The 27,851-nt window shown below is 40.9% G+C and overlaps 2 protein-coding genes across 38 annotated transcripts in view; one reads left to right on the top strand and one right to left on the bottom strand.

Moving 5' to 3' along the window:
• PPFIBP1 (PPFIA binding protein 1) overlaps window positions 1–27,851 on the bottom strand; it is a 169,110-nt gene that overhangs the window by 89,578 nt on the left and 51,681 nt on the right. For 20 of the 36 annotated variants that reach the window (XM_005611000.4, XM_070271121.1, XM_001502834.6 and 17 more), the window contains one exon: window positions 27,443–27,536. Coding sequence is in view for 16 of the 36 variants with exons in the window: in XM_070271106.1 (XP_070127207.1) it covers window positions 9,753–9,771 (19 nt within the window). In the remaining 20 variants the exon portion in view is untranslated. Of the gene's footprint in view, window positions 1–9,752; window positions 9,813–27,442; window positions 27,537–27,851 lie in introns of all 36 variants that reach the window. The other 16 variants (XM_070271106.1, XM_070271110.1, XM_070271108.1 and 13 more) reach the window with 1 other exon arrangement.
• Window positions 7,661–10,636, top strand: C6H12orf71 (chromosome 6 C12orf71 homolog). 2 transcript variants are annotated; one of them, XM_023643295.2, is made up of 3 exons: window positions 7,661–7,775; window positions 9,126–9,820; window positions 10,256–10,636. In XM_023643295.2, exons 2-3 carry the CDS (start codon window positions 9,170–9,172, stop codon window positions 10,559–10,561), a joined length of 957 nt encoding a protein of 318 aa, XP_023499063.1. In that variant the 5' UTR covers window positions 7,661–7,775; window positions 9,126–9,169; the 3' UTR covers window positions 10,562–10,636. The 2 variants fall into 2 exon arrangements, with proteins under 2 accessions (XP_023499063.1, XP_014596106.1); XM_014740620.3 differs by lacking the exon at window positions 7,661–7,775 and adding an exon at window positions 7,904–8,068.

Raw genomic sequence — 27,851 nt, 5'->3', positions numbered from 1 at the left:
ATGAGCACAGTTCATGATGTTACTATTATAATGGCAACATCAAAGATCACTGGTCACAGATCACCATAACAAAAATAATAATAAAGAAGTTTAAAACATTGCGAGAATTACCAAAATGTAGCACAGAAACATGAAGTGAGCAAAGGCTGTTGGAAAAATGGTGCCGACAGACTTGCTCAATGCAGGGTTGTCACAAACCTTCAATTTGTAAAAAAAAAAAAAAAAAAAAAGTAATACTTGAGAAGCACAATAAAATGAGGCATGCTTGTAAACCATCTGCCAAGCATCCCACATATATAAGCTGTAATCATTACAAAAACTCTGCAAGGAAGACCTTATTATCTCTATTTTAGAGACAAAGCAAAGCCAGGTTAAAAATGGGTTTGCTGCTGCTAGAAGTGGCCTAGAACTTGACAGGCTCTCAAGTGGTAGGCACACAGTTGTTAAATTAATAAAAAATTGGGGGCCGGCCCGGTGGCGCAGTGGTTAAGTGCGCACATTCTGCTTCAGCAGCCTGGGGTTCACTGGTTCAGATCCCAGATGTGGACATGGCACCTCTTGGCAAGTCGTGCTGTGGTAGGCATCCCATATATAAAGTGGAGGAAGATGGGCATGGATGTTAGCTCAGGGCCAGTCTTCCTCAGCAAAATGAGGAGGATTGGCAGCAGATGTTGGCTCAGGGCTAATCTTCCTCAAAAAAATAAAAATAAAAAATTTGACAAATACAGGAAGCATTCTAACAGAAAACCAGGAGAAGACCATAGGTTCCCTGTATTTGGTGTTGCACAAGGCACTATCAGTCTTGGCCTGAAGTAGGTATGAGTCTTGACCTTAATAAAAAATATAAGGGCCAGCCCCAGTGGCCTAGTGGTTAAGTTCAGCACGCTCCACTTCAGCAGCCTGGGTTCAGTTCAGGCACGGACCTATGCCACTCTTCAGTGGCCATGCTGTGGCGGTGGCCCACATACAAAACAGAGGAAGATTGGCAACAGATGTTAGCTCAGGGCAAATCTTCCTCAGCAAAAAAAAGAAAGAAAACAAGAAAAGCTATACACTTACACGTTTGGCAACTGTATAAATGATTTGCATTTAGTTCTCACTTAAATAAAGGAACAACTGCCTCCATCATGCAATAGACTGGCCACAGGAACTTGGGGAATTCAATCAAGCCGAAAATGAGATGAACACCTGCAACGCCTACTGGAAAGGATTGTTGTAAAGACTGAATGAGACAACTATACAAAGGCTGTTATACTGCCTGCAATTTTTCAAAATACTTCAGCATGGGCAGTTGTGACACAAAAGCGATAATTATCTTTAACCTATACTCTGGGGCAGTTACCATTTGAATGACTAACCAAAAGCTCATGTAAACAGAAAATCAAGTGAACTACATTTCTCTCTGATGAACACCAGACGGTTGTTATTTAGCGTCATGGCTGCTGCAAATGATTTTTCATTGATCAAATGATGTTCTTGATGTGCTATAAGTATTGTACACATATGTCCACTCTTGGATAAACGGAATATAAGACTCTATCTAACCCAGCTGTCTACACCTAACCCAGCTGTCCACACCCTTCAAAAAGGTGCCCTCAGCTGAAGATTCCCACTAGTCTTGTTTCTTTGGAGGATTTTTTGTCACCTGACCCTGACAAGAAAGTTAGCTAAATCCTGATGCTAGAATGTTGTTCCATCTGCCTCTAATGAAACTTTCACTCAGAATGTTATCCAAATGCACAAAAGGATAGAGCATAGGGATCTTCTTGAGCAGCCCTGGCCAACAGAACTGTGCAATAAGGTAGCCACTACTTATAGGTAGTCACTGAGCACTTGAAATGTGATTAGGGTGACTGAAGAACCAAATTTCTTATTTCATTTTAATTGCCACATATGACTAGTGGCTACTCTGGTGGACAGCACAGGTCTGGAGCTTACAAAACAAGGCCGTATGATGTTTTTGTGCCTGCTTGCTATTGAATGCTTGTATGTGTGTCAGAATTCAGTCTGAGTTGCTTTCGTGGCAATACTGGGTGGTGAAGCTGCGGGAGAGGAAATCTATAGTTCTTATCCCTTCTACTGCTATTGTTGATTGACACATCAACCCCACATCAACCCACGGTGTATAAACAAATCAGCTGAGGCCAGTTCTCAGGAGCAGCCTAGCGCTGGAGGGCCTCTGGACTTAGAGACAGATTTTGGGACTCTGAATGGCACAAATTAAGACTGGGATGAAAGTATACAACTCAGAGGGTTGTCATGAAAATTAAATGACCAAACATGTTTAAATGACCTGGTAGAGCCTAGGATAAGGCTGATAACATTTAACTTTGCTTACACTAAAACACTCTATTTTCACCACCACCCTCCTTTAATCAAATGGGGCTTTGATAAGGTTTTGTCTCTTTGGGAACCACCACACTAACAGAGCATAGGACACTGTACCCATCCTTTCCCTAATCCCAAAAATAAACACCGTAAATATGTCAGCTAAGAATGTGATTTGGAAGAAGGATGCCCTTGTCACAATAATTCTTATAAAACAAAACAAGTTAAGGGATTAAGGAGACTTCCTCTTTTCTAAAGAGCATGACTTGTAGTCCATTTACGCTGGCTTTTTCCTCTCAATTTTTTTTATTGTGATAAAATACACATAATGTAAAATTTCCATTTGAACCAATTTTAAGTACACAGTTCAGTCGTATTAGGTAAATTCATATTTACATTAGTTTTTGTCTCCAAAGGTAAAACAATATATTAATATGTAAAATGATATTAAAACATGCATGAGATAAATAAACACCAAATTCAGAATGATCGTGAGAGAAGCGGGGAACAAAGGTGATGTGAGAAGGAATACAAGGAGGCTTGAGTTTTATCTAGAATGTTTTCTTTCTTTTCAAAAAAATAATGGATCGTATATGGCAAAATGTTAAGACTCAGCCAAACTGAGTTGTAAGTAGATAGGTGTTTGCTACATCATTTACTGTACTTTTATGTTTTCTTTTAAAAAATTTTTCTTTTTGACCTCATTTTAGACTTTCACAGAAGTCTCACAGTATCCACATGACCTTCACCCCATTCTCCTTAATGTTAACATCTTACGCAACCACAGTACAGTCAATGCGTCACTTAACGATGGGGATACGTTCTGAGAAATGTGTTGTTAGGTAATTTCATCGTTCTGTGAACATCATAGAGTGTACTGACACAAATCTAGGTGGTACAGCCTACTACACTCCTAGGCTATATGGTACTAATCTTAGGGGACCACCATCGTATATGTGGGCCGTCATTAACATGATACATCATTATGTGGCTCATGTCTGTGCAATGATCAAACCAGGAAATTAACTTTGGTATAACACTATTAACCAAAATAAAGAACATATTGCAATCTCGCCAGGTTTTCCACTCATGTCCGTTTTCTATTCTACGATCTACCTAGAATCCTGCAGTGACTTACTTGTTATTTCTCCTTACTCTTTTTTGGTCTGTGACAGTTTCTCAGTATTTTCTTGCCTTTTATGACCTTGACATTCATCAGTTATTTTGTTGAATGTCTCATAATTGGGGTTTGTCTGACACTGGCTCATTATTAGGCTGAGATTATGCATTATGGGCAAGACTACCACAGAAATGGTGTTGTGTTCTCTGCGCCTCGTATCACAGGGTCTGTGATATCTCTTTTTGTATTACTAAAATATTTCATAATTCCAAAAAATGAAAAACAAGTAGCTATATTAATCTGGGTTCTCCAGGGAAACAGAATTAATAGCAGATATATGAATGTGTATCTACATATATGCATATAAACACGTATACACACTTATATAAATGAAAAAGAGGTTTATTATAAGGAATTGGGACATGCAGTTATGGAGCCTGAAAAGTCCCAAGATCTGCCCTCTGCAAGCTGGAGACTCAAGAGAGCCAACGGCATAGTTCCAGTCCAAGTCCAACAGCCTGAGAGCCAGGACAGCTGACGATATAAGTTCCAGTCTGAGTCTGAAGGCAGGAGAAGCCCAACGGCCCAGCTCAAAGACAGGCAGAAGCAAATTCTTTCTTACTCAGCTTTTGGTTCTATTTAGGCCTTCAAAGGATTAGATGGTGCCCACCCACCTCGGGGAGGGCAATCTGCTTTACTCAGTCTACCGGTTCAAATGTTAATCTCACCTAAAAACACCCTCACAGACACACCCAGAAAATGTTAACCAAATATATGGGTACCCTGTGGCCCAGTCACCACATACAATTAACTATAACGGTAGCTTTACTTCTAGATCAGAAACTTCCTACTCTATACTTTAGGTGCCAAATCCCTTCAAGTCAAACGGGTTTTAGGAAGTGTGCCAATTTTTATAGTTACCAGTATTACTGGCTTCAGGCCTAAAACATTGTAAAGTCACGACACACTATCTATCATTTTTAAAACCTCAAGAGGCTTTTTTAGGGATGATTTTACTTGAAGAAAAAAGATAATGATGAGCCAGCTATACTATTTAAATAATATAACTGTGATCCAAGAAAGGCTAGACCAGCAAGTCAAAGTAAGGCCCTAAGAAAGAAACTGACACAAGTGGTATTGTTAATGAGAATCAAAAATCCTCTGATCCGTTATTATAGGTGAAAGCTAAGTGACCTTTTAGCATTGACTACACTCCTCAGCATGGCATCCTAAAGATGACGTGCGTTGTTGCTACTTCAATGATGCTTTAGAAAAAAATAAATATCTGAATGAATTAACAGACACATCAAACAACTAACAGAGATTATCCTTTTTTCTGGGAAAAAAGGTTAAGTTTCAGAGACTTTCACTACCTGAGTTGTATATTTAAAATGAAACATAGATATATAGAGAGAGGGGCAGAGAGAAAAACATAGAGAAATGGTATGATATAAATAAATAAAATTTCAAGTTTTCTCTGAGCCTTCCCCCGTTTGAAGCTCTTTTATCTTCCAGATCACTCTAAACTTCAGCAGTTTAGGCTGGGAAGTCATTTTTTCCTACTTAAATGTTTATATTTAGTTCAAAGTGTTCCATTTCCACGGGTAACGGTACAACATACAGTTTTTCCCTCACCCTCACTCCAGCTGCATGGAAAGAAAGCTACTTACGAATTCTTTTCTAGGCTCCCAGTGTTCTGGTAGGCAGTCACAGAATTTTTATGAAAAGCCTGAGTAGAAGGATCCAGATCTCATTATGCCAAAGAAGAAACTGAATACTCACTTTAAGTCTCATTTTAGCCTGCCCCAAATGTGGAGGCCATTGTTTCAGACCAGTCCTACGTACCACATACACCACCTCTGGCATGTCCCTTAGAACACAGCCCCAGTAAAGGAGTTTCTCTCAAAGAGCCAGAATATGAGGTTGATTTTGGAGGGTCTTAATTCTCCCAGGAATCATCCAGGGATGACAAGAGACAAGAATGTGTACAGGGAAAGAATATGGGCTCTAGAGCCAGATTGCCTATGTCTGAATCCAGGTTCTAGGGTTTACGATCTGGGAATGTGGGCAAGTTACATAACTGTTCGTGTCTTGGTTCCTTCGTGTGTAAAACAGAGCAAACAATGATACTCAGCTGACTCGGTTGCTGCGAGGATTAAGCAAACACATGTGAAGGGCTTAGAACAGGACCTGGTATGTAGTCAGTGCTCAATAAATGCTAGGGAGTATTTTGCTCCTGACTTACACCCCCTGGGATTAATCTAGGCCCCCAATCACTCATGGGAGTTGTGGGCAGTCTGTGGCCACCTGACTGCCTCTGTTGGGTAGCAGAGATGATTTCTCCCCAGCTCCAAATCTGCCTACTTCTTACATCATCATCTAACTGCTGAAACAGACTCATCTAAAAGAATCTAATTTAACAGAACCTAGAAATTTAAACTGGTACTACAGCGAAGTCACAGCAAACTTCAAATGTAAACTTGTTAAATTAAAATAAAGACAGAAAAATATTTGGGCAAGATCTTAGGCAACCAATAGATTCCAAGGAGCTGAGATTCTTTTCAACCAGACCAGTGTTTCTTGGCTTTTTTCCTTTCCATGTGTGTGTGTTTAAAACCATGCCTCTTTTTTGATAAAAATAAACAACTTACAGTTTCTTTTAATCCTATTTAAAACAAAACTTTTTAAAAAGTGACCAAAAGCAAATCTAAGCAATGTTAACTTAAGAATATGCTTTTTTAAAGAATAAGAAGTCTATCCCTTCCTGAGAATCACTGAATTGGACCTAGAAACAGTAACCCAAAGCCCCACAGTTTAGACTAGACTAGAGGTTGCTATAACTACATTTGCCAGATGGTTTTGCTCATAGAAAAGGGTTCTTTTTGGTTTAGTCCATGCAACTGAGAGCCTTCCATCCTACAGGACCCACAATTGTCCCGAGAATCAGACATCTGGAACCAGACAATGAAAGATTTACTATCGCCACCTGCAAGTACCCACTAAGGACACTGTAGCAGTGAAGGCAAAGTGACCAGACTGCATCACTGAGGAGCTACAATCTGACCAATGCCCAGATAATTTCATGACGCCATTGGGAAGGGAAGGGTTAATGATAGTGGTTAAGAGAAGGGCAGCCTGGGAGGTGGGAGGGCTTGGCGAGCAGCAGGGATGCTGCCTCCAGTTCCAGAAGGACCAAGACACTTAATGGTACTGAAGGGGCTATCAAGACAGATAATATTGGGAACAAGGACAGAGATCCAGTTAACAGAATTGGTGGGAAAAAAATGCAGACATAACTTCAGGAATAAGGCAGAAGCCTCTCAAAGAAGAAAATGGAAGCCCTCAACAATGCATTCTTCCCAATTTCTCCACATCCATCTTTACTGTTTTCCTTCTAATATCAGGGAATAACACACCCTTTTTATTACAACCAATCCTTCTGCCCATGCCATGGCTCCCAGCCTACTCTCTCCAAGAGCAGCAGCCCATGTCTTAGACTTTGAAACTGTCTCCTGTACTGACTTCTTATCCCTTTTTTATTTGGGGGGTGTGTGCAGAAACTAACCTCAACTCTCCTTCCTCCTTCCACTTTCTCATTCAGACACTTCTAAAGAATAGTCTATATTTACTATTCCTACCCACTCTCCTCCCGTTCATTCCTCAATCCAGTGCAAACCTACTGATTGCATTCTCATGACAGCCAACCAATAACATTCATGCTGCCACGTCCATTGGAAGTTTTGTTTTGTTTTAACCATATCAAGTGCTTCAGTACATTTTGAATTACCCAGAAGAATGTCTAATAAATGAATACCACCATCCAGGTACAGGCTTACAGGGGAAAATCCAAGTCCCTAATGGGGGCGGAAGGCCTTCCATGATCTCACTGACCCCGTCTACTTCATTGCGCTTGACCTCCCCACCCAAGTGGCTGTTTCTCACCTGGGTGTCCTTGTTGGTGCTGTCCCCTCTGCCTGGAAGGCCCTCTCCCCTAAGCCCTACCCACCTTTTTACTTCTTTAACTTCTACTCCCCTATAAATAAATACTCAGACCATAAGTAATCTCCCCCAGGAGGCCTTCCTGATACCCCCACCCCAATCCCTACCCTGGGCGCTCTCCTTTCATTCTCCCATGATATTATTTTGAAGTTCTGTTGTTGCACTTACCACTCCACCCTAAAACAGACTGTTTATATCCATCTCACCAAATAGGCTCAAAATTCCCTTAAGATAGGAACCATCTTAGACACCCACATGACAAGAGGGAAGTAACCACCATCACATTTGTCCTTCTGCCCTCAAGAAGGATCCTCTTCAGCCTGGCATGGTATGTATAAAATGTCTTGGAAGCAAGGGGATAGCTCCTGCAGATTTCTCTCCCTTTTCCACATTTCTGACTATAACTTGGGTCCTTGTGTTGCCATAGTAACCAACAGTCCCAGAACACAGACTTCTGGCAGTTGGACTTTTAGTCACTGAGACTCGGGATCTGAAGGATTTTTAACGTCCCCAATTTATGGTTCAGGAGTTGGTAGCACCTCTTTCATGTGGGCAGCCATCAGAGCAGGGCATGACAGAGTCTGCAACGTGTGTGTGTGTGTAGAGCATGTGTGTGTGCAGGTGTGTGCATTTTCCTACCCTCACTTACTTACTGGGACATCACAGAAAAAGATGGACTAAAAAGTGCCAACAGATGGTGGGAGGATGTGCATCTAAATGGCTATAACCTTTCTGGGAAGCGATTTGGTATCAACTATCAGGAACCTTTAAAATATTTGTGATCTTCGATCCATTAAACCCACATTTACGAACGTAAAGAAAGACCGAGATTTACTAAGGGGGTTTACTGTATATTTATTTATTAAAATAACAACCACCTAATGGTCATTAATAAGGAAGGGGTTTAAAATGACAGAATAGCCATATATTTGTTTATAATATGTAGGTTGTATCATAAAATATAACAATCTCAATTTCAACAACTGATGTGACATCCACATCCAGTACATATGTGTACGTGCATATGTATATGTACAAATATATGTGTGTACATACGTGGACATACAAAGAAAAGATAAGGAAATTCACCAAAATGTTTTTATGATGGTTATCATTACCTCTGGAGAGTGGGATCACCGGCATATTTAATTTCATCTGTATACTTTTCTATATTTTTCAAATTTTATACAATGATTATTTTGTTTTATAATACAAGTTCTTTCAACTATAGTAAAACAGATGATGAGAGGTATCAGAAGGAGCTGCTTAGAGAGGATTGTTATACAAAGAAACAAATTTTTTAAGGGAGAGGGTTGCCTCTTTTGCCTTTCATTGAAAATGCAAAAATAGGATGGCCTTTGGACTGACCTGGTGGTGTAGTGGTTAAGTTTGTGCACTCCACTTCAGTGGCCTGGGGTTCGCAGGTTCAGATCCCAGGCACAGACCTAGCAGCACTCATCAAGCCATGCTGTGGTGGTGTCCCACATATAAAATAGAGGAAGACTGGCACAGACGTTAACTCAGGACCAATCTTCCTCACCAAAAGAAAAAAAATTAGGATGGACCTCTGTAGGAATAGGATGGTTCCAAATAGAAAATGGAATGAATAATATTATGGCTTAAGTACCATGACTTCTTTCTTCTCCCCAATCCCACCTATTTTTTCTTTCTTTTGAAGATTGCTGAGATAAGGGAGACCTGAGATTTGAGCCCTTGAACTCCATGGCTCACTCATCCTCCAGCAGCGACTGGACTGACACCAAGGACTGCAGCTCCGAATCAGACCTGAGCCTCTCAGTGGGCTACTTCCCCTGTGAGGACACATTCTCCCATGAGAACACAACCTCCTGCGAAGACATGTCTCCTGAGGGTCCTTCAATCCACTTCATCCCTCCTATCCAAGGGACATGGTGGACTGAAAGTAGAGGGAGACTCCTGGGGAGACGAGACCAAATTCAAGACAACCCGGGGCAGTTTTGCAAACTAAGCATAACCCTGGCCTGGGATGTTGATGTGGACTCTAATAATTCAGACTCCGTAGCTAATTGGGACCTAAATGGAGACAACCAGTGGACAGACAAGTACCCCAAAGAGAAGAAACAACCAACTCTCAGCAAACTGGACAGTCTGGTGCAAAAGCTTGAGAAATTTCTAGAAAATCAGAAAGATGATGAAGATGATGACTCTGTGTTCCCTGAATCTGCTCAGGAGGAAGATTTCCAGCTGTCCAGCAGCTCCTCTCCAGATATAGCTCAGGACATTCATCAAGAACATACTTGTCAAGATTTGCCCAAGTTTGACCCACCAGAAAATGAAGATGTCATCCAGTTTCCAGAGATTCCTCCAAGGCTTCACGAACACGAACCTGTTGAGGTGAGTAAACAGATGCTTCACAGGCAAGCAAGGGACAGGTCTGGTTAGGGGGGAGCCAGGTTGGAACACATAGCAGGTGTGTACCTTCTATGACACACAACCGGGCACCCTGGGTGTCTGACATGACCAGGAGTGGGAGAGGCTAACAGTAAGGAAGGAGGTCAGGGTAGAGTTGAAGGGGAAATTCCAAGAAGCACTGAGGAAGAGAAGAGGGTAGGAAAGTAAAGAAAAGGCTAAGAATTATGACTCTTCCCTCCCAATATATATATTGTTTATTTGTTTATTTATGAGTTTAAGTATTAATGAGTACTGAAACTCTGCATTTATTGTTGGGTTATTTCTGGTAAAAAGATTTGAGTTCCATACATAGGTAAATATTGACCCCCACTGCTGTCAGGTTATGGGTGTCTAACTCGTCATCCATTCTCTTGGCAGATACTAAGCCAGACAACTGGCAGCCAAAGGGCAAGCACTGTAGAGACCTCCTCAACCTCCTCAGGCCAGCCAGAAGAGGAGGACACTCATTCCGGCACACAAGCCCCCTCCTGTCTGAACTTCAGGTGGGTCTTCCGCTGGCTAAGGCAGCAAGTCCTCTCCTCACTTTTGGGAAGACGGCGTCCTGAGAAGGCCACCAAGAGCCCCCATCAGCTGGTTCAAAAGAAAAGACCCTCTCATAGAGGCAAGAGAATCCAACCTCAAGAATCCCTCGAATTAGGATCCCCTGTATCACCAGATTTTTAAACTTTTTGATAGCCCCTGTTCTACAATCCCCACGAGTTAATTTTTTTCCAATAAACAAAACACATATTCTTGTTATCCATGTCTTCCTCTTCCTGCTCACCATCTTGACCCAGGCTGAAAGTTTGCATGTTGTCTAGAAGACCAAAATGTATTCTCAGGGAATTTTAAGTAGTATTATCCTTCCTAACCTGAAGGTTCTCTTTCTCTCCTCTGTCTTCTTCTCATTGTTTTTCACCCTATTTCCTTTATTTTATGTATTTTAACCTGTTTTATCATTAACCCAAATCCCCATTTTCAGAAAGTAGCAGTACAACCTATCAGATTGCCAAGGTGGCAATATGGTTCTGGTTGAACTTCCAGGGCTCGAGCAGTGGCAGCAGGTAACAAATCAGTCAGGAAGCTAATTCAATGGGTAGTGTTTCAGTTCAGACGGTGGGTCTGAGGTTCCTAGGGGACCTGACTGGTTCTAGCATGTGTTGCCTTGGGTAGAATAAGCGGCCCACTAAGAAGCAATGTGAGCATTGGGAATGCTACTTAACCAGTCTAAGGCTAACTTTCCTCATTTGTAAGATGGGGAAGATAATAATATATAATGATAGGGTTGCTGTGAGAATTAATGGGATAACACAAGCACTTAATGATATTATTATTGTTGTTGTTGCTACTATTCATCCTCTCCAGAAGCCTTGACCCAAGGGCCATCCAAGAGTGACAGTTTACGAGTCAATTCTCATTGAAATATTTCCCTCACAGAAGCAATATTTACCAAAAGTTATGGGTTTCAGCAGCTCTTGACTCAATTAAGTCCTCTCCCAGCCCACTCCCCGCTGTGCCCTCTGAAATTCCTTTGCAACTGTCATTCCACTTTCCTCTAAATGTCTACTTCTTTGAGGAAGGCTGTACTCACTTTTCTGTCCCTGACCTGTCCCTGTTATTGTTATCAACTCACCTCTCCCACCCTCCTTATTCACCTCCAGGTACTCAAGAGCCCTCCGTCTTCAGCCTTTGCTCCCAAACTATATGACCTGCAGAGATCATGTGGTAAAGCACAGGATTCTTTAGTCTCAAATTCCTTCCTTTCCTCAACTTCAATTCCTTTGCCCCCTTCCTTCCTCTCCTTCTTCCTTCCTTCTACAAATATTTAGTACAAAGCAGTGCCAGATACTTTTCCAGCTCACCAAAAAAACAAACTCGACTTTGGGCTCCGGTGGCTTATTACTTAAGCGATAAAGCCAGGTAAACATATGACTATCAAGAGTAGTGGATGATAATGGTCTGTACAAGGTACATATTGGGTACTGAAGAACAATCAATTCAACAAGGGGGGGGTTGATTTTAAAAGCTTTTGTATATGAAGTTGCTTGAGTTACAAATGTGGTTAGTCTAAGGTGGAGGACATTAAGTTCCTGGGTAAATTGGTGTGGAGTTATAGTGTATGATCTTGGCTGGTTATATGTGAGAGACAGTGCCCAGGGAAAGACAGTAAAATGGGAGGGAAGAAACCAAAGAATAGGGCTCTTCCAGCCATATATGCTCATGGTCATGCCCTGAGTCTCCTCTCAGCCAGACTCTTACTTATCCACCTCTCTGAGAACATCTTCGCATTCGACTAGCTCACTTGGAAGCCTTCCTCCACCTTCACTTGCTCTTTGACTTCACCAAGACTCTGAGTCCTGTTACTGCACCTGTTCCACAACCTTCATTTACTTCCTTCCAGATCCAACCTGTGCACCTCCTTCCTAAACTGCAGCATATCCGCCACATCTAGCAGCATTCACAACACCCTGCCCTTTTCTTCTCCCAGATCTTCTTTGAATCTACAGTCACCAAATTCCCCAACAGGACACTCTCGCTTCTCATAAGGGCCAACACACACAACACAGGGATTACTTTCTCCATTCCCTGGAGAATTTACCCCATTGCCTTCTCAAGTGCTCCCCTACTGCCTGGGGAACTCGTCCTTAAAGACTCCACTCTAGGGTTACTATGAGGCCAAGATTGACCCGTCAGGGTAAAGCTGACCATGCCCTTTCTTAAGCTGTCTCCCAGCCCCCATCTTGCTACCCTCACACCATGACTTGTACTTTTCAGCTCTCTTTATATGACTCTTTTACCTATAGGCTCTGATCTCTTGAGGGCAAGCACCAGATCTTAGTTTCTCTTTACTGCAAGATCTTAACACACTGTCTGGTACAGAGTGGTCTCTCTCTGTCTCTATATAAATTTTTTTGAAGAAGAAGATCAGCCCTGAGCTAACATCTGCCACCAATCCTCCTCTTTTTGCTGAAGAAGACTGGCCCTGAGCTAACCTCTGTGCCCATCCTCCTCTATTTTATATGTGAGATGCCTGCCACAGCATGGCTTGATGAGTCATGTTTAGGTCTACTCCTGTGATCCAAACCAGAGAACCCCGGGCCGTTGAGATGGAACGTGCGAACTTAACCACTACGCTACCAGGATGGCCCCTTTATATAATTTTTTTAATGCTTTGAATATATTGTATTTCGCTGAATTTTTTCCTATATAACTTTTTAAAAAGTGAAATACAACAACTTAGAGTTGTTATTCTTTAAATCAAAACTGGCCAGCACAGTTAAGAGCAGGAAAGGTGGCGGGGGGTAGGAAGAAGAGAAAACGGTAATCTGTAAAAGGTCAAGTGACCCACAGACGGAGAAACCTAAGACCAGGGGAATTTAGCAACTAATCTGAAAATTTAATTCAACAAATATACATGGAGACTTATTGTTGCTTTAGACTAGATGCTATGATATGACTAAAAGAATGATGACATCTTCTATCATCATGGTGGTTGTATCCAGAGTTTTGTTGTTGTTTTAATTCTTTCTCTAATAATTAAGTCAAGCTCCAAAAAAAAGTCAACCAAAATGAACTACTTTAAGAGATTGCCCACAATGAATAAAACACCCTGTTCACTAGTAAGATTTCTGACACATCTGTATTTATTTTTCAGCAGTGATTAAACCTGCTTAACAGGTATGAACTTACCTCTAAGATTCAAGCAAGGTATGTTATAAGCCTTTGCAATAAATATTTGTAAAGAGTATTTGTATTTCTTTGTACAGAATTAGAATTCTAAATATTCTTTGGGGTTGTCACACTACATCTCAGAAAGTGAGTCAAAGTGTCTAAAGATAGGAACTATTTCAGTACCCCCTCATTCACTGCAGTGTCAAATATGCTATGACACTATTAGCTGCCTGCCAAACTATGACAAGTTCTCTGTTTTGTGTCATATACATGGGGTTGGGACTGAAGGAAGCCCCCTACACAACAAAAGGGCTGAGAGCAAACTGGAAGTGGTCATTAAAAAACACTAGCTTTGGGGTCGGCCTGGTGGCATAGTGGTTGAGTTCACGTGCTCCGCTTTGGCAGCCCGGGATTCACAGGTTTGGATCCCAGGAACAGACCTACACACCACTCATCAATCCATGCTGAGGTGGCATCACACACACAAAACAGAGGAAGACTGGTACAGATATTAGCTCAGGGGTTAATCTTCCTCACCAAAGCCTCCCCCCTCCCCCCACCAAATCCACTAGCTTTGAGCCAGCCCTGATGGCCCAGTGATTAAAGTTCAGTGCACTCTGCTTCAGTGGCCCGAGTTCAGTTCCTGGGCATGGAACCATACCACTCATCTATCGATAGCCATGCCATGGCGGCAGCTCACAGAGAAGAACTAGAAGGACTTACAACTAGAATGTACAACTACGTACTAGGGCTTTCAGGAGAAAAAAAAAAAAAGAGGAAGATTGGCAACAGATATTAGCTCAGAGTGAATCTTTCCTAGCAAAAAAAAGACACTAGCTTTGCTGTAACCTCAAGACTCTAGCAGATTATTGCACTTGCCAGGCACATGCTAATCTAATTAACCAGTAAGTTTTGGGATCCATTGTCTCAAGACTCAAAACTAAAATCATTCCTTCAAGTAAATTGCTCAACCTTGAAACTCAAAAAGCTCAGCTTGATTGAATTAGCAAGGTATTGCCTTAAATATTCATATTCTAGAATCTATAACGATGCCGTAACATAAACCAGCATGTAGTGTGAGAAATTATCAAGCAAACGTACGGAGCATTCAGCTCTCTCCAAACACAGAATCGGGACAGGCTAATGTACATTTTATAGACCACCCCATGCCATGCCAATTTCTTACTCAGCAGGACCCAAGGAAAGGAAAAACCGTGTGATCAAAGCATACCAGCAAAACAGGGGCAAATTATTTTTCCAGACTTAAACAATATCATGTGAAAATTCACGGCTCAAGAGGATGCATGGGTCCAGGTTTACCTGGTTGCAAAAACAGTGTCCAAAATCCTCTCACAAAAACAATGAAAAGAAAAATGAAGCAAATTATCAATAAATTCATAGAGAGTGCCCATAAGGTTCTTACCCCAATTATTGAAGAACAATTTTGTTTAGGTAGGAGGGATCGTTAAGTGCCTCAAAAATAAGTCTTTTCATTATGAACTGCAAGTGGGAGAACTGATATTGTATGCAGGGTACTCTCTAATTCCAAGATGGATGGGTGGGTTTTAGATTGCAGTGCCTAGAGTGAAGGTTTTCCTGCTACCCCCTAATATCACAACAAAGAGAACAACACTGCTTTCAAAAGTGAAATAAGATGCTCATCAGATAACACTGAGGTGCTGAGTGAGTCAGGCATGAGCAGGGTAGGTACAAAAGCCTTAGGATAAATTCCCAAAAGGATTATAAGCCTGGATCAAGAAATCCCCTTACTAAACAATTTCTGTTTACTATCCCACCTTGCAGAGGAATTCCATGGCTTTGCTGCCCATTCGATTTCAATCTAACATGCTTTATAAAGAACTATTTCTGAGGCACTTTCAAATGGGAGGGCAAACATCAAGTATCCTTTTAGGTTGTGACTGCTGAATAAAAATTCATCTCATTATTATTGAATTCTCTTAGTCTAGAAGGAAATCAGAATGGCAGTTTACTTTGTTTTTCCTCACCTGCATTAATCAAGATATATTATTTTAGGTGCAAATCCCCAAAACTAAAAGATCTCTCTCTCTCTCGAACTTTCCTGCATACCCAACTCACAAAAGAAAACACTCCAAACATTTTAAATATTAATGTATGTCTGGATAGCTGTTTTTGAGTTTCACTTTCATCAACTCCTCTGCCATCTGTCTTTGGGGCCTAGATTTTCCCCAAACAGCAATGGGATGAAAAGAATTTTTCTCCAGTAAAGAAACTTCGAAAATTCAGTTAGTACCATATTGCAACCACCAACATAGTAACTAATTTACATAAGGATCAAAAATAATTGCTAAAACCATCAGGTGAATGACTGACTGTTGGGGAACAGGATATGCATGTGGTCTCCAAGAATTACCCCACAGATTACATATTGGTTATCAAGAGGATTAGGTACCTTTACCATGGAGAGGTCTAATGAACACCAGCTTAATCAAGCAATTATACTCAGCCTAACCACCATCATGTACCTTCTCAAGAGACGAATGTAGTGTACTCTTGCTAGTAATGTTTAACTTGAATCTAATCATTAGGAAACCAACAGTCAGATGAACTAAGATTGAAAGACATACTTCTAGACAACTATCTTAAACTTTTCAAACATGTTAAAGTCATGAAATACAAAATAAGAAAAACCAAAAAGGCAGGGAGACAAGACAGTTCAGAAAAGAGACCAGGGAGACTTGGCAACCAATTGCTATTTATAATCCTTGATTGAATCTTTGATCAAATCTATAAAACCAAGATAAAAGGTATTTTGTAACAGTTGGAGAAATCTGAATATACAACTGTATATTAGATACTTCCAAATGGTCCAGGAAAAATAAATAAAGAGAAAATGAGAAAATAAAGTGGGAAAAATATTAAGAAAAACTCCAGTAAGTAGGGAATTCAGATCTCTGCTATTAAAACAAAGTATTACATTTGCTATACTTGTGTGATAGTAATATTGTAAAGATGTACATATTTAACTCATTAAAACTTTTACTCTAAACAAAACTTAGGTATTAAAGTGATTTCTCAAGTGATATAAGCTGGGCAATTCTTTAATCTGGATTCATTCATTCATGAATGGATCCCTTTGGATTCACCACTAGCTGCAAGGAATTTTTAGTTTCATGGGTTAACAAATATTCAACCCATAAGTCCCTCTGACCATAAAAAGACAAGCTGACCCAGTTGAAAGCAGATTAGCATCTAGGTATTTTTCAAAAACATTTCAGATTTCAGAAGTTTATTTAGTTTTTCTTGAACTTTAAAAGCATAATTTTTGCCCAGTGGAGAGATAGGCTCTCTATGATCAAATTGTCACAAGTTTCAGGGCCTGGATATCTCATGTTTCCCTTCAAAAGAACTTCTTGGACATTTTCTCCGTTTCTCACAAATTAGGAACAGCCTGCCACTTATAATACTAATAATTCCTGCAAATTGTTTTGACATTTCCTTTTATTTTGAGCGATGCTATATTGTTCTGCTTCTTCCAACCTAAGAAGCAGCATAAGCATAAAGTCACCAGACAATGCAATGAAATCCTGGAGGACTTTTGAGAGCAAAAGAGGGTGCTACTATAGTCTTTATTAACCTTTTTTGGTGCAACCTCTTATATGATGAAAGCTATGGATTTTCTCTTAAACAAATGTACACACTCATATACACTAAACACTTTGCAGATAGTTCAGAAAGTTCAGAGACTCCCTGAATTCTACTCTTCAATCCCAGGCTCAAAACCCAAGTTCTTAAATAAGACTTCCTGGTTTCAAATCTCAGATTCACCACTTATTTGCTGTAGGTCCTGAGGAAGTTACTTAACCTCCCTGGGCTTTGCATTTTATCTATAAAATGCGATACTAACAATACTAACCTCAAAGTGTCGTACTGGTGAGGAGTTAGCAAAAGCGCCAGGCACATAGCAAATGCTTACAAGTTTTAGCTGTTACTAGTTGCTGTCATGTACTTCCTTCGTTTTAAAGAGCTACATGTGGGGGCCGGCCCCCTGGCTAAATGGTCAAGTTCCCGCACTCCACTTTGGCAGCCTGGGCTTTCGCTGGTTCAGATCCTGGACATGGACACAGCACTGCTCATCAGACCATGCTGAGGCGGTGTCCCAAACAGCACAACCAGGACCCACAACTAAAATATTCAACTATACACTGGTGGGCTTTGGGGAGAAGAAGAAGAAGAAAAAGAAGAGATTGGCAACAGATGTAGCTCAAGGCCAATCTTTTAAAAAGAAATTTTAAAAATAAAAAAAAAATAAAAAGCCACATGGCTCCTGGTGACTACAGAATTAAGTCCAAGCAAAGTGGCATTAAATCTCTTTATAATCGGATCCTGGTGTCTTTTCCAGTCTTTTACAATGCTCCACCCTGCCCCTTAATGCTCCTTGTAGTACTTGTCCCCCGTTGTTGCTTCCTGTACTTTCCTGCCTCAGTGCCTTTGCCTATACTGTTCTCTCTCCTTGGAAGTGCCCTAACCATGCTACTCCTTCAGTCTGCCCTGTGACCTACCTACTCCCAAATGTGCCCTTCCAGGCTCAGGTGAAATTTGAACTATTCTATGGAACTGAGAAAGCTGGAAATAATCTCACCTCCCCTTGTGCTACCATAACACTACCTGCAGGGAGTGCACATTTCATCCTGTTTTACAAAAACGTGCTCCATGTCTTCCTCTGCCACTGGACAAAAGCACCTGTGTTCTGCTTATCGTTTCATGCCCCAAAGCCCTGGACCAGTTCTTGTCCATAGCAGCTCCACGATAAATACTTGGTGAAATGAATGGCTAACCTGCAGGAAATAATTGAAACAGATAATATCTGAAATTGAGTGTCATTTCCTCTCATATAAAATTTAACCAGCTTCTACTTTAATTAAGTCTACTCCCTGATGTTTGTATCAGGGGCCAGGGAGCCTGCCATAGTGTAGATGTTTCCAGAGTGGAAAAGCCCAGTTTTGTACGACGACAAAGCAAGTTAACAAAAGAACAGTCATATCTTTCTACTTGTCTGAGTAGAAACCGATATTCTATCCTCTCTCTTTCATTTAAAAGTATTTTTCTAAAAGCCTTTGTATTTCCAAATCCTCCAGATAATGTTTAGATTCATTCACTCACTCAAATACGTTGACTGAACATTAATATGCCAGAGGCTGTGCACAAAGATGAGGCTGTGGATCTCTCCCTTGAAGAGCTCATACCTGGGGGTGTGGAGAAGGGCATCTTGCCAGACACAGCACAGAGGCTGTAGTCTAAGCTGGAGCTCAAAGGAAGAGCTGGGAGAAGGAGCAGACAACTCTGACAGAGGGAACAGCCTATGCAAAGGCCAGAAGTCCTAAAACGCATGCTTGGGAAACAGTGAAAAGTCCAGTATAGCTTGAGCACAGGGCATATTTCAGTGCAATGGTAAGAGAGCAAAGTCTGAAGGGGAGGGGTGGAGCCAGATTGCTAAGGACTTTTGAATTGTATCTTATGGGGAGAATGGAGCTTTTGAAGCAAGAGATTGAAATGATCAAGTCCATGTTCTAGAGAGAAGTTTCTAATAACAGCATATGAGTGGGACTGAAGTGGAGAGAAGTTGGTAGAAGGAATATTAGAGAAAAAAAAAATAACTGCCAGCCAGGCTCCATGGTGAGATAGAAGGAGGAGTCAAATGCAGAGCTAGCCCTTGAGTGGTTTTCTCAATATGGTTGGTGGTACTCCCGTTCCATCCTCAGGCCCAGCTGCAATACCCTCCATGCTAGACCAGCTCCAAGACACTACTGTTTCTGACAACCAGTAACCATTTACATGAGTCAATTTAATGAACACAGTGGACAGGAAATCATCCAAGCTGAAAAGTTGCATCTGACTCCCAAGGTGCTCTGAAGCAGACTGTTGGGCAGCACTGAGCAGATGTCTCCTTGCTCTTTCTTTCATTCGTTTATTCAGTGTTCACACACACTGAGATCTCACTATGTGCTGGCCATTATTACCCTTCATGCCAAGGAAATGGGAATACACAAGACATTGTTCCTATTCTCTAGATGTTCAAAGCCCGGCAGAGGTGTTGCCATTTGTTCAACAACAGAAATTACTAAGTGGGCATGTTCTCCTTGCTGGTCTTCATCTTACATAAGGCTGTTTAAAAATGTGATCTGGGGGCCGGCCTGGTGGTGTAGCAGTTGAGTTCGCATGCTCTGCTTCGGCGGCCCAGAGTTCACTGGTTCGGATCCCGGGCACAGACCTACACACCACTTATCAAGCCGTTCTGTGGCAGGTGTTCCACATATAAAGTAGAGGAAGATGGGCACAGATGTTAGTTCAGGGCCAATCTTCCTCAGCAAAAAGAGGAGGATTGGTGGTGGATGTCAGCTCAGGGCTAATCATCCTTAAAAAAAAAAAAAATAATAATAATAATAATAATAAGTGATCTGGATATTGGTCACCATACCAATGTGTAACTCGTTTTTACCTTAAATGATTGGTTTTCTACATGAACTACAGAGCTGGACTGGGTGTGTGTGTTGGGGGGGCGGGTCCTGCTACAATAATTGGGATTACTTTGCTTATACACAGTAGCTATTTGTGAATTTGCCCACTCACTAAAATTTACTTATAACTCCAAAATCAATATTAGTGGTGTTTTCCTGGTCGTTCATGGACAAGCACAGAGCAGCAAAAACCCTGAGTCACCTGTGTGCAAGGTCCCAGCTGAAGTCAAACAGGCGATGCTGTGCCTTCTTGTTTCAGCTCAGCTTTCAGACTATAAACAAGTGTCCTTTTCGCAGTCTATTCTGTGCCACATTTTTGTGCTTTTTTTTGGTGATTTCAATGTTTAAAATGGCCCCCAAGCATAGGGCTGAAGTGCTGTCTAGTGTTCCAAGTGCAAGAAGGCTGTGATGTGCCTTGTGGAGAAAATGCATGTGTTAGACAACCTTTGTTCAGCCGTGAGTTATGGTGCTGTTGGTGGTGAGTTCAATGCTAATGAATCAACAACGAATGCTAAATAAAGTGCCTTCAAACAAAAACAAGGTCATGCATTGATCAGTTGAGAAAATGTTGTGACCAGGGGTTCACAGGAACCTAAACCTGTACTTCCCTGAGGTGCAATGGCTCAGTAGTCACTAACTCAGTGTTCCTGGTGACTTTATAGAATGTTAACTACCGTGACTAACAAGAATCGACAGCATTAGATCAGGTAGCGAGTGCAAAGAACCAGCTGTAACACACTGATTTTTTTTTTCAGCTCTACTTTCTGAAGCTTCAGCAGGGCCACAAAGCAAGGAAACAGAAATTACTTGCTGGATCCTGCAACACTTGGGTAGAATTAGTTGGTATTTTCTGTCCCTCTAGAATCACTCAGACGCAGTGTCACAGAGAAATGCTTGCTGTTTGGGGGCTAACAAGAGGAGGAAGGAGAAGGGGTCAAAAGGCCAGGGCGTGCTATGGGTCTACATAAATAGGTGTCTTGGAGTGCCACCGTTTTCTCTTGGGAGAAGTCTTATGCTGGAAGGCCTGATACTCCTTGAAGGCCACTTATTTTCTGCTTGATACTTGGTCTTTTGACGACTCCAACAACACAGGAGGCCCAATCTGGGTGAAAACCCTCTAAAACAGGTGTTCTATGCCACATCTCAGGCCAGACCAATTTAGACCCTAAAGAACCAAAAAGCCCACTTTTTAGGTAAATAATCCATTCTTTAATTTCTAAAAAGTGATAAACAGTAAGATAATTTAAGTCCCACCAAATTATCCAAAACTGTTGAGAATGCCCCAGAATCCATGTTTCCCTTTGTAAAAGCTAACCTCCCCAAGCAGGAAAGGACTTACAGACATCAGCGTATTAGCAGCCAGCTTTCCTGCTCCAGGAATTCCACACATCAGAAACAGAGGCATTACTGGAAAGTTCCATCCTGTCTGCTTGACTCTCTCCCAAGGTGAGATAGTCTTTGTTGAACAAAACAGTCCTCCAAGAACAGATCTGTTGAGAAGCTTCCAAGCAAGATGAGATGCCAAGGCAAGGAGGAGCACCAGCTAACCAGAAATCAAGGGCAAGAAAAGCTGGATCCAAAATAAACATAGTACAAAATGCCCAGAATAGCCCAGAAAGACAGCTGATGACCTTTTCTTCTAAAATCTCTTAATATCACGATATCAAATGGCACAAGTATCTAAAGCCGAACACATAATTACCACCACAAAGGGAAAGGAATAAAGTAAAAACAAACATACCGACAAGAAAAGCTGATGGTACAACAACAACTTGTGTTTTGAAACATAAACTAAAACACAGAAGACAAATACAATTATTGTACTGTACTTAGGAGTCCGTCGTTGGTGAGGGAGTATACCTCAGTCTAAGGTAACGGTCACAGGAAGCTGTCAAGGCTATCTCAAGCTCTGTAAACTACCATAATTTCTAAAGAGAGAGCATATATTATTTCTTGCCTAAAGACTAAAGGAATCCTGCTACAATGGCTGCAAATTGCCACACGTCTCAGTTAAGTCTCTGCTTGGTGGAACCAGCTCTGGGCTGTGATTTGAGAAGGAGAGGACAACGTTATGGTATACAAGGAACACAGAACACAGCCTGGGGACCCAACCTCATGTCTTTGACTATGATGCCTTGAGCATCATAAGCCTTGAGCTGCTGCTAAATAATGGATTTAAGAACTATGGAAATCCCTTCTCCCACTTCACTCCCGAATTGATAGAGAGCCTTGGCTAATTGAAATTCTGTTGCCAGAACTCTGCTTTCTTAAAAACAGGATAATATGAAACCACAGATCTACTGAGTCAAAATTCCCTTGGATCCTCTTCCTCCCTTCCTGCTGAGACTACACACCTGAGAGCCATCAGAGATGCTAAGTCCTCCTAATTAAATGTATAAATGCATGGCAACTTGGGAGAAAAACATCACCTGTCCAGTTACAGAGCCGGCACATGCTCATACGCACAGCCCCCTCATATTTTGATTATTTATTTGCTAAATGTGTAAACTTTTCCTTTCTCTCCATCTACAGTTACACACTTGCATACCTATACTAAGGAGAAAGAAAAATCAAAGTCTCTGACTGCCAGTTTCCTAAGAGGTAAGGAAAAACAGAGCAACCGAGAATGAAGACTGCTATGGCTTTGTCAAGTTGAGCAAATAGCTTTGAGCAGCCCTGAAACTCCATCCACACTCTCACACACACAAGAAACGTCTGCTTGACGGAATAGTTCTAAAAGCCCAACTAAATCTCCCTTTGACTGTAAAAGTGATCCTCAATATTTGGTAAGAGGGAGAGATTCCTAGAGGAAAAGAAAAAAGGGAAGGAAAATCTTTTGTAAGTTTCACGAAGAAAAGAAATTCATTCATGTGTTACCTCAAGTTATAAGGAAGTGATGAAGCACAAGACAAACCACCTATGTGACACACGAGTCCAAGTAAGATTGCCATCCCCAAGCAGTAGAATGTTTAAGATGAAATGCCTAGAATAAAGAACGTTTGATCCACAAAAGACAGTCAGGAGATAGAAAACTTCAAATTCCATACAACAATTGAAGTGATAAAGACTTTAAGAAGGATATGAAGAAAAGGGTACAAAGAGACAGAGCTATGGTGTATGCTTTTCTTTGGGGATGACATTATATCTCACGGCTACAAATTGCCTCCTTAGAAACCACTACACGACAAGGTGGAGTGATTATGTAGGCAGCCTGAGTAACGGCCTGCCCCATCCCATGGCCTTCCACCACCTGATAAAGAGAAGGGAGGAATGAAGCCAGACAAGAGGCCCCACCTCATTCTTGTGCCTGGGTCCATTCAGCCTCAAAAGCAGTATTACCAGATAGCTTTCACCACCATCATCCATGATCTCAAGAATCACACACACTGGAGAGACTAGGGTGTTGCCTACACTCTGAGGCAAATATTTCTTCTATTTGCCAAATATCACAATATCTACATAAGTGAAAGTACAAATATTCCAAAGTTTTTAGTTTACTTTAATTCTTTCCTCTGTATCCTCCTGCATCAGCTTCATGCAGATACCCCTGAGTATTAGAGAACAGAGGTCAGAACTTAAAGTAATTACTAAGTGATAACACCATTTAGGATTTATTCTTATTTTATTAATTCAGTTTAAGCCAATGTTTAATTTCAATGCTAATTTTTAAATACTGCTTTGTAATAAATATTTTCTTCAACATCTGGAACAAAACAAACTCGCATTTTATTTGGGACACTCCCAGCTGTGTGACTGTAATGTGGGAACTGAGAATTTAAATAGAGACAGGAGATAAGGCCAAAAGCAGCTTTCATAATCCAGCTATCCCATATATTTCAACACAATGTCTTCAATATTTATTTATGTAGTTTAGACATAAATATACACATCCTTCAACGAATAGAGCAAGTGTTTTAGAGCTGGTTAAAGTAAATGTAGGTGTGAAAATGAATTAGTACACACTCACATAGCCTTAAACCAGTCACAGCAGTCTGGTCATTTGTTTTTTTCCTGCTGTAGACATTAACTATTTTTGTGAATTTAGGTCATATCTTAAAACTTCTCCTTCCCCACTATCGTAAGTACCAAAATCTGCTTTCACAAGAACTTTTGACCTGGGAGGAATCTGGGAAAGAACCTAGCATGTAGAAAAATACAAACAAACCCCAAACTAGGTATTATACTTAGAGGATTCAGAGAATCCTCCTCTCTCTCAAAGTCCCAATGGAAACTAACTTCCTGATTTTACAGATGAGGAAGCTGAGGCCCAAGATAAATGATAAACCTGACGTTCCACGGCTAGTTGGTGTGGAGACGTCAGAATTAGAATTTCACAGTCTAGGGCCAAATGTTCTCTTTGCCTCAAGTCACACTAAAAGTTTCCTTTCTAGAACACTAGGCTATTCATTTGTTAGATCATAATCTCATCAAGGGCAAAATCAAGCTTAATCTACACCATGTGCCCCAATAGCTAGTTCAGAATTCGCTAACAGGTGGAAAGACGTCACCGACCACCGGCAGCAGGAATGTATACCCTATAGTGGCTGTGGCCTGTACTCATTCATCCTCACGGCCTTGCACCAGAGCCCCCTGGTAAATAAGGATGCTGGCTTGCAAAATGCCTGGCAAGAGTTGAGAGTGTAATATGTAAAATCATAGTTTTTCTTTGTGCAAAATAACCCAACTTTCCTGCTAATCTCAGCTCCACTGGCCTCTTCTTGAACTAACCAAGGAAAGCAGTTCCAACAACCAAGAGTGTCATCACTGACTCACGCGGGGGAGGGACACGCCACAGACAAAAGTTTCCCTTCATGCTTCCTCTGAGTTTCAGTTTAAGGTGAGGCAAGCAAGGAAATATTTTTGTTATTGTTCACCATACTTAAAAAAGAAACTAGTCTTGTATTTTTTTTAAGTAAATTATCTGAAAACTCCTGTAAAATAACAGATACAGAGTCAAACAGGTAATATTAGGAATAATAAAATCAGAAAAATAATAAGAACAATGGCTATTATTTTTGGTGCCAGTGCTATGCAACCAGAAGCACAGTGCTGACACTATAGCAGTAAATTGTCACAGCAAACCCATTAGGTGGGCATATTAATATCCCCATTTTACAGATGAAGAAACTAACCCAGAGGAATCACGGGAAAAGAAGGTGGAGGAGCTGTGATCAATGCAGAATGGTCTCACAGCAAAGCCCACGTGCCCACACTCCGTATTTGTTTGAAAAATAGATTTTTTTTCCTAGTTTGGTAATTTTATTGATTAAGTTCATTTTTGCCTCCAGACTCATACATTAGGGACTGGTTTTTCAAAGCTTCCTTTAAAAAAAATGTTAGACCTAATAAATTTGTTCAGAAAACACTTTGAGAGCTCCTCTGAGATAAGCCTGGTCGCTCAGGTCAATTTTTATTTCTCTATTCATCTCTCTAGACTCTTCAGGTTTCATAAGCTGATTCTTCTTCCCCTGGGTTGTCACTTTTCCAGGCTCTTGATCTGGCTGGTGACATTCTAGGGCAGCCCAAGCAAACCTCTTTGGATGTATTTTCTCTTCCTCTCTGTAATCCCTTCTGGAACCCAACCAAGGCCCTTCTCTGCCAAGGGAGCAAGCCTTACCACATCACACACATATTAGAGAGAGCTTCCACCCGGCCACACCCCTGAGAGCAATCGACGAAAACGTCTTCATCTGTTACTGACCAGCATGCTTAGAACATCTTACTAAAAACGACAAATCACCCGGCTACCTAAATTCAACTTGGCTGCCTTCAAAGACCTTTATTTCAACACCACTTCACAGAGTTGCTGAATCTAAATTACTGAGTGGTCCCTGAGCAAATAAAATATGATCATCACCAAAAGATACACACAAAAATATTCATTGGAGCACTATTTGTAACACATCCAAACAGGAAACTACCGAAACGTCCAGCAACCATAAAGAGACAAACAAGTGAATACCACGATAGCAAGGAAAATGAAAAAATAAACTACATGCAATAGCATAGATGAATTTCACAAACACAATAAGCAAAATAGGCCAGACACAAAAGAATATATACTGTATGATTCTATTTACATAAATTTTTAAAATAGGTAAAACTAATCAAAGGCATTGGAAATCAGGAAATTGGTTATTCCTGGGAACATCAGGGGAGGGTTCTGGGGTGCTGGTAACTTTCTGTTAATCTGGGCACTGTTACACAGGAGTGTCCACTTTGTGACCATCATTCCATCAAGCCTCCACTTATGACTTGTGTACTTTCCTCTCTCTATAGGATACCTCAATAAAAAGCTGACTGAAAGAGACCCTGGAGGACATCTGGTCTGCTCTCCTTAGTGGGCATAAAAGTAACTGTTTCCCGTGAAGGTTAAATATCTCAAAGACACAAAGGAAATCCATGGAAAGGCTGCAACTGGACATTAGATCTCTTAACTCCCCACCCAGGTACCAAAGTGACCTCTCAAACGTGGAAGGATGTTTCTCTAACTTCCTTCCTTGTGGTGACTACAGCCAAGGTTTAGAAGGATTAGGATCACATTCCTATTAAGAACACAACCCAGAAGGTTCCGGTCTCCTACCAACAGCCGTGACAGGAAGACCATTTAAACATATTTAGGAAATGGCAAATCAGAAAAAGTCGGTCAGTGCTGTGTTCACACACAAGCTTCTGCCAGTTACTGTGTGATTGTCTTCATGCTCCGTACCTCTCTCTCAACCTCAATATCCCCATCTACATCACCAAAATATTAATTCCTACTTTGCAAGGTTGCCATAGGGATAGTATAAGGTAATATTGTCACACCAGTGCCTGGCACATGGTAAACACTCAGAAAAAGTATTCTCGAATGAATATTAAATGAATTGAATTAGTCAAGTGCTTTTCCCTTAGTAGACATTCAATAAATAGTTAAGTGCTATTATTACTGAGCAAGAGAAACAGAGAGGAAAGGAGGAAATAAGCTTAGACGAAAATACGTCATTTTTCTAAGCCTATGGGGTCATCAGTGGGTCAACCAACAATTCTCAGTGGTTTAGATGGGGCACTGACATGGGCTGTGGGACAAAGATCAATAAAAGATTTGAGAAAAGAGCAGTGCTTTTTATGTGCTACCAGGTGTGTGTTTTTCTTCTTGGTGCGAAATAAAGATTTGCTCATTGACTGCCACAACATGTCTAAATTCTAGTCACCTATCTTAGTCATATTACTTTTAGAATTAAAAAATTTTTAAAGAGGTGGGTGGGTCATAAATTCTCATAGACTTAATGAGTAGACTGACATAGTCAAGTAACTTTACTACTGGGAAAAAATTGACACATTGAGGATACAGAAAGGTAATTGCAGGCTTTAAAGATGTCAGGAATGAACAACGGAGAGGAGTGAATTTACTTACATTTAAAGAAAACAAGATTAATACAGATTTTTTCTTCAGCTCTTCAAACCTTGCATGTATTCCTTAGCAAACTGATCCATAAAGTTCTTTTATACTGAAAAGAAACAAATATAAAAAAGATAAATTACAACTAATTTCAAATAATAGCACACCAGAAAAAAATAAAACCTATAGAGGGTAAATTACTGTATAAGCAAAGAACATCAAATCATATAACACGTGTGTGATTATAAACAAGAAAATGTAAAGACCAAGAGGTTTAAGTGACTGACTTCCTTCCGTCTCTCCTTCCCTCGTTCCCTCCCCTTCCTCCCTCCCCTCCAGCCAGTGCTCCCTCCCTCGCTTTCTTCCTTACTCCTTCAGTTGCTGAACAACCTGTAATATCCCTTGAAGCCTGAGTTTCTGCACA

Source organism: Equus caballus, chromosome 6, assembly GCF_041296265.1.
Source record: "Equus caballus isolate H_3958 breed thoroughbred chromosome 6, TB-T2T, whole genome shotgun sequence".
NCBI classification, from domain to species: domain Eukaryota; kingdom Metazoa; phylum Chordata; class Mammalia; order Perissodactyla; family Equidae; genus Equus; species Equus caballus.
This window is presented reverse-complemented; position numbering and strand designations above follow the sequence as displayed.

Excerpts from the sequence above, each read along its gene's own strand:
- C6H12orf71 (XM_023643295.2), top strand. The coding sequence starts at position 9,170 with ATGGCTCACTCATCCTCCAGCAGCGACTGGACTGACACCAAGGACTGC. Across the intron at positions 9,821-10,255 it reads ACGAACACGAACCTGTTGAG|ATACTAAGCCAGACAACTGG; the intron begins GTGAGTAAACAG and ends TTCTCTTGGCAG.